The sequence below is a fragment of the Schistocerca nitens genome, chromosome 5, assembly GCF_023898315.1.
Source record: "Schistocerca nitens isolate TAMUIC-IGC-003100 chromosome 5, iqSchNite1.1, whole genome shotgun sequence".
In the NCBI taxonomy this organism is placed as follows: domain Eukaryota; kingdom Metazoa; phylum Arthropoda; class Insecta; order Orthoptera; family Acrididae; genus Schistocerca; species Schistocerca nitens.
Genome location: NC_064618.1, coordinates 328,393,183 through 328,404,827, shown reverse-complemented (window position 1 = coordinate 328,404,827; position 11,645 = coordinate 328,393,183). Strand labels below are relative to the sequence as shown.

The window sequence follows — 11,645 nt, the reverse complement described above, 5'->3', positions numbered from 1 at the left end:
TTGGTTACTATTTACGCGTCATTCTTGTAGAATACTCAGACTCGATGTTTTTGCATTCTTGTTGTTGTGTGAACTGACTTCAGAGTGAGGCGCACTGTCATTAATTTAAGGATAATATTGCACGTGTTTACCACCCCATATATTGATGAGCTGCTGTTGAGCGACGTTGCCGTGACTGGAGCAATCGCTCCCTGGGTTACAAGAGGTTGGAGGGCGGGTTACGAGCGTCACCTTGTTTGTGTTAATGCTGATCTTTGCAAACGCCTCTAGTGCTTTCGTAGCACTGGAGCTAGGCAGCCATGCTCCCGTTATTTAAAAGTCGTCATCGTTACAACGCCGGCCGCGGTGGCCGTGCGGTTCTAGCGCTGCAGTCCGGAACCGCGGGGCTGCTACGGTCGCAGGTTCGAATCCTGCCTCGGACACGGATGTGTGTGATGTCCTTAGGTTAGTTAGGTTTAAGTAGTTCTAAGTTCTAGGGGACTGATGACCTCAGATGTTAAATCCCATAGTGCTCAGAGCCATTTGAACCATTTGAACCATCGTTACAACTGGAACTGTTCGTACGTTTACGTATTTCAACGAACCGTCTAGCTTTTCGTTTACACTGATATTGTGCTTACATGAATATTAGCAAAGCCTATATACCGACCACACGTTTCTCTGTACACTGCTGCAGTCGACATGCTAATTTGCTTGAGGGGCACCTGTCATCCACACTATTTCAAGTATTCTTTTACTTTTTAAGTATTCTCTTACAGTGTGAATTTTATTACACTTGCACCTAATTTCGTACGCTCCAGTCGTCCGTAAAGGATCTGATTGACCATTCGTCGCCTCGCGGAGTGGCAGCGCGGTTAAGAGGCGCAATTTCACGGATTGCGCGGGCCCTGCCGCCGGAGGTTCGAGTCCTCCCTCGGGCATGGGTGTGTGTGTTGTCCTTAGCATAAGTTACTTTAAGTTATTGTAAGTATTGTGTAAGTCTAGGGACCGATGAGCTCAGCAGTTTGGTCCTTCAGGAATTCACACACATTTGAACATTTTTGACCTTTAGTCGATCTTCAAATATATTTAGTGATTGCTGGAAAATATGAATGGCTTAAAACGTTTATGTCAGATGATCTTCCCAATACTCACAAACAAGGCGTCACGAGCAAACACATCCCAGACACTGCACTTGCGTGCGTGTAAGAAGGCAGGTACATAACACGTTTTGCACAAAGCGAGATAGCGAATACAGAGTTACTCTTAAGAATCTCTGTGGTTTCAGAAGACTTCTGAGCAAAAACTACAAGACACGCAGAAAATGGACACGTATCAGTGGATACAGCATCTCCACAAGTTTGTAACTCACTTGTGAGCACACATTGTAACGCAACAAAAGTCAGTAGCCCTGCGCGCATGTTGACAGCAGCCCGCTTTGCAGATCTGTTCGTTTTGCATCCCATCTACAGACGTGAACTAATTCGATGCGACATTACAGAGCGGATGACTTGCCTGAACGTTCTGACGCCCTTATCCCCTAGTGTAACTACGCCATAGCACATGTTAAAAATCTAAACTTGAAGAGATGCTCTATCCACTGATATGTGCAATTTTTCTCTACGCCTGTAATTTTCAGGCATTCGTGTTCTGAGACCATAAAGATATTTATGAAAAGCCCTGTTTTTTGTGGTGGCACCAGTGTGTTCTATATCTCTGTTCCAGACCACACACTCCAGCCGTTGGCAGTCCTACGCTGAGGTGACACACTGGGCAACTGTTTCTGTTTCTCACGCTCTCTCGAAAATTGTATGTACTCGGAGAATTATCGCCATTGCTTGGCAGCGCAGTACTTGTCATGGTTTCTTTACGTCGTCCATAACGAAGACAACAGTGGCTAAACATCCTCACCGTACCTAAACAGACAAGAACACCTGTGCACATTGTTCAACGCTCGCCACGAACAGAACACTGACAGTTGAAGCGGAATGAAGCTATTGGCTTTAGCGCCACCTGGTACATCGATGCTTCCTAATGCACGTTGGCTTACGACACGTCTTCTTATCTGCACACCACTCTATAGTTCAGTTTAAACTGTTTCGTATCTGACAGCTAGCGGGCTTGACTGTCCTGCTAGCAATACATGAATGGGAGTCTGGTATTGTCCGTTCTCACTGTGTAGGCACTTTCTGTGCGCAAAGAACTGTTCCTGCAATCCGTTCGAGCAGGAGATTCGTGTAACGTTTAGTTTCACATACCTTACGATGCGCGATGAGAGTAGTGGAACAGGAGGGGCGCTGCATATTGGAGACACTATAGAGGTCCGTACCATACTCGAACATTAGGACTTCATACTTGTTACGAATCAAATATTTGTTACTAATTAAGTGTTTACAAAATGAAAAAACGTTTTGCAAGGCCTGTGAGGCCTGTAGGTATCAAACGCAATGTAATACGCAATTTTGGAAAGTTCCGTTGCAGCTAAAGGAACCTGGTAACCTTCAAAACCAAAATATTCCTGTAAGTTCAACAGTTTTCGAGATCTGACGTGCTAGGTTTGAAGCTGTTTACGGAGGAAAAAGTTTCACCCGTTGCCAAAAAACAAAACAAAAAACGTAAATTTCTATCGCCTTCAAGAGTGAAGTCCTGTTTTGGGTGACTGCAGAAGGTACCTGTTGAGACAATGTTGCAGCTTTGTACAGTAACCAGTCCATAGTACACGGGTGAATGCTTCCACCAATCATATCAAAGTCACTGAATAGCGAATAATCTATATGGCAACAAACGTGTACTCAGATAACGGATTTTTCGCAATATGGCACAATGTGCAGTCAGTATCTGGAAGTATCTGGAGTGTTCATCAGAGACGAGGTTATCGTCAGTAGTTCAAATGGTTCAAATGGCTCTGAGCACTATTGGACTTAACATCTGAGGTCATCAGTCCCCTAGAACTTAGAACCACTTACAATTAACCAACCTAAGGACATCACACACATCCATGCCCGAAGCAGGATTTGAACCTGCGACCGTAGCGGTCGCGCGGTTCCAGAACCGCCATATCGGCCGGCCTCCGCTTGGGGACTGGGAGTTGTGTTGTCCTTACATTCGTATCGTCATAATTGACATTACTATTGGAATTCATGAATGGGCACGGCTCGAAAGCTAATACATTGAAAAAAAATTATTATTATTATTAGCGAGTTGAACAGGAACTGGAATGAGTAGCAGTGTTACAAGGCACCCTCCGCCATGCACCTTAATGTGGCTTGTTGAGTATGTATGTAGAGGCGCATGTAGAGAAAGGCCTCAGCAAGGGTGACTGATGGTCTCAGATGTTAAGTCCCATAGTGCTTAGACCCATTTGAACCATTTGAGCCTCACCAAGAAGGCCAAAACATCTCATCTGAAAAAAAAAAAAACAGTAATGAAATGATTCTGTACGTTATCGGCCGCGTGACGCGGACTGGGGATATTCGGTTCCCTGGTGCAAGTCTATACCTGTTTGACACAATTTTGGCGGTTTGCGCGTCATTGAAGGCTAGATGAAATGAGTGGGCCAACACAAACTCGAAGTCCTGGAGGAAATAAAATCTACGACGGGTCAAGAAACGAACTCTAGATACAGCGATGCTGACAAGTAGGCCACGAGCTGAGGATTGTTCAGTGTGAATTTTCTACAAGAATGACGCGATACTAATCTCTGTCGTCGTCGACAATGGGTGCGAAAGCCTCCTTTTTGAGAGCAGCCCTCCCGGCCGCTGAGTGGCGGCGGCAGTCAGCGACCCGTGGCGCCGGCGGGCAGCTCGCGGTAGTCGTGGTCGGCCCAGTCCTCGTCGGGCGGCGGCTTGGTGGAGCCTGGAGACAGCGTGGTGAGCAGCGGCTTGCCGTCCGGCCCCACGCTCAGGTAGCGCAGCAGCTCGTCCGGGATGGGCCCCGGCTTGGGCGGCGCGTTCTGCGGCAGCGGCACGTCCTCACTGGGCGGCAGGCTCTTCCCCATGCGACCCGTCTGCAACACCGAGGCCGCACACTTTTTGTTTTTTTTTCTTTATTGTATTTCAATTCCCCATCGGGGCGGGCTGGCAGCAGCATATGCGCTGCTCTTCAGCCGAAATACATAGAACAAACAAGAGAAGACATTTAAAAATATACAAAGGAGAAAATATGGTGAACATAGATATAAAAAAGGGGGAACATCATGGAAGGCAATACACAAAACAGGGGCGAGTGTAAAATGGAGATAAAAAACTGTTTAAAAGTAGCGCACACAAAAAGCCACACACTGCGACAATTAAAAGAACACAAGGCACAGTAGGACTGGAGCATAAAAAGTATCGACGGATGGCGTAGCACATAACAAACACTGACGGCGAGCCTCAAGGTAGTACACAATTAAAATGACACCTCTTGACGCACAGGAGAAACAGCACTAAACACAACACTGACGTGGCACACTGACGATGATGAAAACGGAGGATCTGCCAGGCGCAAGGAGATGAAGGAGACCGGAAGAAGGGAAGGAGGGAGGGAGGGGAAGAGAGGGGGGAGATGGCCGGGGGTGCGCGCTAAAGAGGGCCAGGTAGGGAGGGATGTGGGAAGGAAAGAGGCAAGGATGGGGTGCAGGGTCTCAGGGGGGGGGGAGGAAAATCCGCTTTGGGCGAAGGAGGGGAGAGGAAAAAGGGGGCCCTGGGTATGGGGGGGGGACAAGGCCAGGTTATAGTTGGAAGGAAGAGTAGATGTCATGGCAAAGTTCGTCATCTGGCAGGGCGAGGCGCTGGAAATTGCCCTGATGAAGGAGATGGAGGGTGTGGAGGTGGTGAGAGGGAGGGATACAGCGATAGAGGCGCGGCAACGGGCGGGGGGTGGAGAGGAGGGAGGAAACCAGAGGGTGGGGAGGGGGGGAGGGATCAAGCCTGCGGACAATGTAAAGGATGCGGAGATGTTGGAGGAACAGGAGGAGGTGGGGGAAGAGCATCAGTTCATACAGGAGCCGTGTGGGGGAAGGAAGGCGGATACGGAAGGCAAGGCGGAGCTCATGGGGTTCAAGGATTTGGAGGGCCTTGTAAAAGCGGGTCGGGGCGGAGATCCAGGCAACGCTGGCATAACAGAGGATAGGACGGATGAGGGATTTGTAGGTGTGGAGGATGGTAGAAGGATGAAATCCCCATGTCCGGCCAGACAGGAGTTTCAGAAGGCGGAGGTGGGAATGGGCTTTCTGCTGGATGGTCTGGAGATGAGGGGTCCAGGTGAGGTGTTGGTTGAGGGTGAGACCAAGGTATCTCAGGGTGGGGGTGAGCTGGATGAGATGACCATAAAGGGTGAGGTAGAAATCATGGAGACGAAAGGAGCGGGTGGTGCGGCCTATGATGGTTGCCTGACCACACACTTTCACCACTCTGGCTAAATTCATCAGCTGCGTGTGCTTCTAGGTGACAGTCTCCAACTTTTCACTGAAGGAGGAATGTAAAGATGCAAAAAAACTTATATAGAAGGTGAACATTAAAAATATGACAAACTGCAGGGACGGGTTCCTAATTGGAAATGTAGGATAACACGCCCTGTGCACCTGTGTCCGGAAGTGTGCTGCAACGACAACAAATCGTCCCGGAACACATTATACAGGGTAGTCTATTGATAGCGACCGGGTCAAATCTCTCTCGAAGTAAGCATCAAACGAAAAAACTACAAAGAACGAAACTCGTCTGGCTTGTAGGGGGAAACCAGATGGCGCTATGGTTGGCCCGCTAGATGGCGCTGCCATAGATCAAACGGTTATCAACTGCGTTTTTTAAAAATAGGAACCCCCATTTTTCATTACATATTCGTGTCGTACGTAAAGAAATAGGAATGTTTTAGTTGGACCACTTTTGTCGCTTTGTGATACATGGCGCTGTAATAGTCACAAACATATAAGTACGTGATACCACGTAACATTCCGCCAGTGCGGAAGATATTTGCTTCGTGATACGTTACCCGTGTTAAAACGGATCATTTACCAATTGCGGAAAAGGTCGATATCGTGTTGATGTATGGCTATTGTGATCAAAATGGCCAACGGGCGTGTGCTATGTCTGCTGCTCGGTATCCTGGACGACATCATCCAAGTGTCCGGACAGGTCGCCGGATAGTTACGTTATTTAAGGAAACGAAGTGTTCAGCCACATGTGAAACGTCAACCACGACCTGCAACAAATGATGATGCCCAAGTAGGTGTTTTAGCTGCTGTCACGGCTAATCCGCACATCAGTAGCAGACAAACTGCGAGATAATCGGGAATCTCAAAAACGTCGGTGTTGAGAATGCTACATCAACATCGATTGCACCCGTACCATCTTTCTATGCACCACGAATTGCATGGCGACGACTTTGAACGTCTTGTAAAGTTCTGACACAGGGCACAAGGGAAATTACGGGACGATGACAGATTTTTTGCACGCGTTCTAATTAGCGACGAAGCGTGATTCACCAACAGCGGTAACGTAAACCGGCATAATATGCACTGTTGGGCAACGGAAAATCCCCTTTGGCTGCTGCAAGTGGAACATCAGCAACCTTGGCGGGTTAATGTATGGTGCGGAATTATGGGAGGAAGGACAATTGGCCCCCATTTTATCGATGGCAATCTAAATGATGCAATGTATGCTGATTTCCTACGTAATGTTCTACCAATGTTACTACAAGATGTTTCACTGCAAGCGGTATTGAATAGCATATTTCATGTCAGGTGGATTGGTCGTCGAAGCCCGCACGTTCACCGAATCGGACGCTCCCGGATTTCTTTCTGTGGGGGAAGCTGAAGGATATTTGCTACCGTGATCCACCGACAACGCCTGACAACATGCGTCAGCGTATTGTCAATGCATGTGCGAACATTACGGAAGGCGAACTACTCGCTGTTGAGAGGACTGTCGTTACACGTATTGCCAAATGCATTGAGGTTGATGGACATTATTTTGAGCATTTATTGCATTAATGTGGTTTTTACTGGTAATCACGCTGTAACAACATGCGTTCTCAGAAATGATAAGTTCACAAAGGTACATGTATCACATTGGAACAACCGAAATAAAATGTTCAAACGTACCTACGTTCTGTATTTTAATAAGAAAACCTACCTGTTACCAACTGTTCCTCTAAAATTGTGAGCTATATGTTTGTGCCTATTACAGCGCCATCTATCACAAAGCGAAAAAAGTGGTCCAAGTAAAACATTCATATTTCTTTACGTACTACACAAATATGTAATAAAAATGAGGGTTCCTATTTTAAAAAACGCGGTTAATATCTATTTGACCTATGGCAGCGCCATCTAGTGGGGAAACCATAGCGCCATCTGGTTTCCCCCTTCAAGCTAGGCAAGTTTCGTTCTTTGTAGTTTTTTCGTTTGACGTTTATTTCGTGAGATATTTGGCCCGGTCACGATCAATGGACGACCCTGTATAGCTGCATCGCATCCACATCTCAACAGATGTTCAAAGTGGCCTCCATGGGATGCAATACACGCGTTCACAGGTCCCATCATGGGTTGCTGCAGTCTTTCGCTCGTTCTGGGCTCCCTCCGAATAGCGTCACATGCGTCGTCAACACTCTACCGAAGGATCTGCGCATCACGATCTGACCCAGCATGCACAACGCTTTTCAGTTGCCCCCAGAGGTAAAAATCCAGGGTGTTTCAGTCTGGTGATCGAGCAGATCATGCTCCAGGGCCTCCGAGTTCTGTCCAGCGTCGGGGGAAGATCTTAGCGAGATGTCGACGAACGGTAATGTGGAAATGTGGTGGTGCTCCATCGTACGGAAACCACATAACCTGTCGTATTGCCAAAGGCGCATTTTCAAGCAGCCGAGGCATAGTATTTCGCAGGAAGTTCAGGTACGCTCCTCCGTCGAGGCATAGTGGAAGAATAACCTTTCCAAGTATGTGGTCGCCACGAATACCTGACCACCACACTGACATTGAATCGAAGCTGACTAGACACCTCAACCACTCCTCGAGGATTGGCTGTAGCCCACAGATGAAGATTATGCAGATTGATGGTGTTACTTCTGGTAAGGTTGCTTCGTCGGTAAAGAGGACTGATGACTGTGATGGTCTGGTTCAAAACCCATACACAAAACCCTTCCGGTAGGTGCATATCCGCCGCTGATAATCGTTACACTAGTTGCAGGTGATAGGGAAAGTAGCGGTTTTCATGCAAGATACACATAAGCGTTCTTTGGCTTGTACCATGTTGGCGGTCCTCTTGCCTGGGTTCGTCGCAATATCCTGCGGAATCCGTTCCTCCAAATCCGCCCGCCGCCCCCCTAACGGTACTTCTGTCTGAAAGGACCCATTATCACAAAAAGTGCTTGAAACGTTGTGTGATGTAATTGGTGTTCGTGATGATACTTTTTTTTGTATAGCCGTTGCTGCCTCTCAACCGTTTCCATTTGCTTGGCCATACACAAACGCCAACTCAGCTTGTCATGTTGATTAATCCGGTTTCTGACGGTTATTCGCGTCTTTCCTTCACTATATTCCAACTGCGTGACTCGCAATCTTCTTCAGGTGCTGTCCGATACTGATTCCAGTGTGGAACGAGTCCAGTATTTAAGCCTACGCTGTGCTAGGCGTTCCCTCTGCGGTCCGCGCCGCGTCTGGAGCTCTGTGCGTGGTATGCGCCGACCAGTAGCAACGGCTGCAGCGTTTTCTTCTAGATACGGCTGTTCCGAACGCTGTGCGCGTACTTTGTGGTTATTATCCGTTCTCACGATAGCTGAATTGAGTTCTGAATGGCGTACAAGCTGTACTAGACGTTTTATCTTCCGACTGTCGTCATTTGAATCCTTCTGTGACATAGGACGTTCTGTTACAGTGTTGTGTCGTGTTAGGCGTTCCGTCCGAATTCTTGCCCGCGAGGAGCGGTTGCAGTGTTATGTTCAGGCCGGTTGTGTTCAAATTGTCGCTCGAGACTCAGAAGAGCGTTAACGAGATTCTCCGCAACCTTAATCTCAATATATTCTTTGATGACGCTGTCCCAGTATCTCGATGTTTGTGTTAAAATCTTGGTGTCATTATACTTCATTCAATGATTGTGTTCTAAACAATGCTCGCCAGTCGCTGACTTGGTTGCCTGTCACAGTCTGGTGTGCCTTTGGTGCTCTTTTCACCTGATATCAACAATCCTGGTCGTCTGGCCGATGTATGCCATACCACATTCACATGGTATGTGGTAAACTCCCGGTTTCTGTAGACGCAGGTCATCCTTCACACTCCCTAGCAGAGCCTTAATTTTGGTGGGTCGACGGAAAACGCTTTTAATGTTATGTTTGCGGAGAATTCTGATGATTTTGGGAGATATCGGCCCAATATATGGCAAATGTTCAACCTTTTGCGTTTCTTCTTGTGCCTCTTCAGGAATCTCTAGTGGGGAAACACAGCGCAGCGCCTTTTGAAGATCTCGAGAAGAGTACCCATTTTTGTAGAACACGGATTGTAGATGTCCTATCTCCGTCGCCAAATTATCCAGATCTGACAGAGTTAGTGCCCGGTGAACCAGTATTCTGAGTACATCATTTTTTTGTGCCGGGTGGTGACAACTGCCGGCCTGCTGGTACAAGTCGGTGTGAGTAGCTTTGCTGTACACAACAGAAGGACTCAAATGACGACAATCGGAAGATAAAATGTCTATCACAGCTTGGTCGCCATTCAGAACTTAGTTCAGCTGTCTTGACAACGGATAATAACCACAAAGTACGCGCTCAGCGTTCGGAACAGCTGCGGCTATAAGAAAACGCTGCAGCCGTTGCTATTGGTCGGCGCACACCACGGACAGAGCGCCAGACGCGGCGGGGACCGCAGTGGGAACGCCTAGCACAACGTAGACATAAATACCGGACTCGTTCCACACTGTAATCAATATCGGACAGCACCTGAAGAAGACTGCGAGTCACGCAGTTGAAATATCGTGCAGGAAAGACGCGAATAACCGGCAGAAACGCGATTAATCAACATGAAAAACGAATCGCCGGGAAAGCTTGAAGAATTACCAACTCAGGTTGTTCCCGGCATGAATATCTGATCATTATACTACTTACAGTATGCTGCGTCAATCCCACAGCCTACAACACAAAAGGAACATACGATACGAAGTCAGAGGAACTTCCATTCGTCAGCGCCATCTACTGTGGCAACGATGCATTTCCAGACACATGTTCATAGACCCTTTCTTCCTCTATTTCCTGTCATTAATCCACCCCTGCAATTCGTCGGTTTCATTAATGTCCATCCTGAATAGAAATTAAATTCACTAGAGCGTTAGTTGTAACGAGGGAATCAACAGTCTGTAGTAATGAAAATTTAATTTTAACTAATAGGGACCTATTTCCATGTTATTTGTTTGACATCGTGCGAGCGTTGGTGTAAGCGTCTCGGCATATGACGAGGCTGGTTTGAGCTTCAGTGTTATGCACTGCTCACCACAGTGACATCGCAGAGGTGAGCTCCATATGTGGTCCCATTATGGGAGACAACACTGTAGTAGGCTCGCGTTGGTGCGGTTGCTAAGTTGGCATCGTTTAGTTGGTATAGTTATGGTTGTCGTCTTCTTCTTGTGTTCACTGGCGCCACTCCGTTTGCAAGCGTTGTCTGTCCGCTAGTGGCAGCAGCGGTGGTTATCGATATTTAGTAATGGTAGTACTACCTTTGGGGAGACGTTGTGGTGTTTCCGTGTCGTGTGAGTCGGAGTTCGGATGGAGACGGACCAGCAGCCAGGTCCGCGTAGCGCGAGAACACGCCGGGACCACTGAAGACACGCGTGCACTGCTGAATGGAAGGGCTGTAGTCGCGAGAGGTACAACCTCGTTTTCAACCGGACCCAGGAAGTTTAAGATGAGTGGGTCTTAATGCAAGTATTTAAACCTCCACCATTGTGAGATCTCGCCATTTGCTCGGGTGCTGCTGCCCGCGGTGCCACCGAGACGAAGAGCAGCGAGTGGAGCGTTTGGGGAAAGCGAACATAATTAGCCTTCCTCCACTTCTTATTATTAATTGTTGCATTCTGTGTGTTATTATTTGTGAAGTTCAACCAGTGGTATTTTTCCTGCCTAGTGGCCGCTAGCTCCCCAGTTACCTGCCCTGGAGCATAGTGTATGTTACAGCAGTGTACTTTTCCTCGCCTTGCCGCTGCTGTCCGGTAAGGCGTGTAGTTCGACAGCTTCCTTGATTTGTAGGCCGAGTGGTGTTTTTTGCTTTCTTCTACTCTGGTAGTAGTGGTTCCCTTCTGCTTCCGGATTCTCTAAACACCAGAGTGTGAAGACATAGTACGTAGTGCTGACCGCCAGTTCTGTGATATTCCGTCGTTGCATTGGTCATCGCACGTTAGGTAGACCACTAGTCTGAGCTACCATCTCGTGAAGTGACTGCAACTCTTGGCTGCCTGTCTCATCGCTTGCGAAGTTATGAGGAACTTTCCCGGGTCGATCCTTGGAGCAACGTCTACGCCCCCCCCTCCCCCTCCCTACCCCTTGATTTGGTCAGATTGATGATTGTTTTTTAAAAAAATATTTTATGACCGTAATTACAAGTTTGAAGATGTTTAACTGGTTCTTAAAAGGATTGCTAGTCAGACCTTCAGCCGTGAAACAGTTTTAAAATATTACTATTGGAGCCTTCAGCCGAGAAGTAGTTTGAA

General features: G+C 47.6%; 1 protein-coding gene across 1 annotated transcript in view; it reads right to left on the bottom strand.

Annotated features, from left to right (window-relative positions):
• Positions 1-3,754: 3,754 nt before the first annotated feature.
• LOC126260431 (A disintegrin and metalloproteinase with thrombospondin motifs adt-2-like) overlaps positions 3,755-11,645 on the bottom strand; it is a 192,664-nt gene continuing 184,773 nt past the window's right edge. Inside the window, exon 18 of the mRNA XM_049957759.1 lies at positions 3,755-3,985. Coding sequence (XP_049813716.1) covers positions 3,755-3,985 — 231 coding nt within the window. The remainder of the gene's footprint in view (positions 3,986-11,645) is intronic.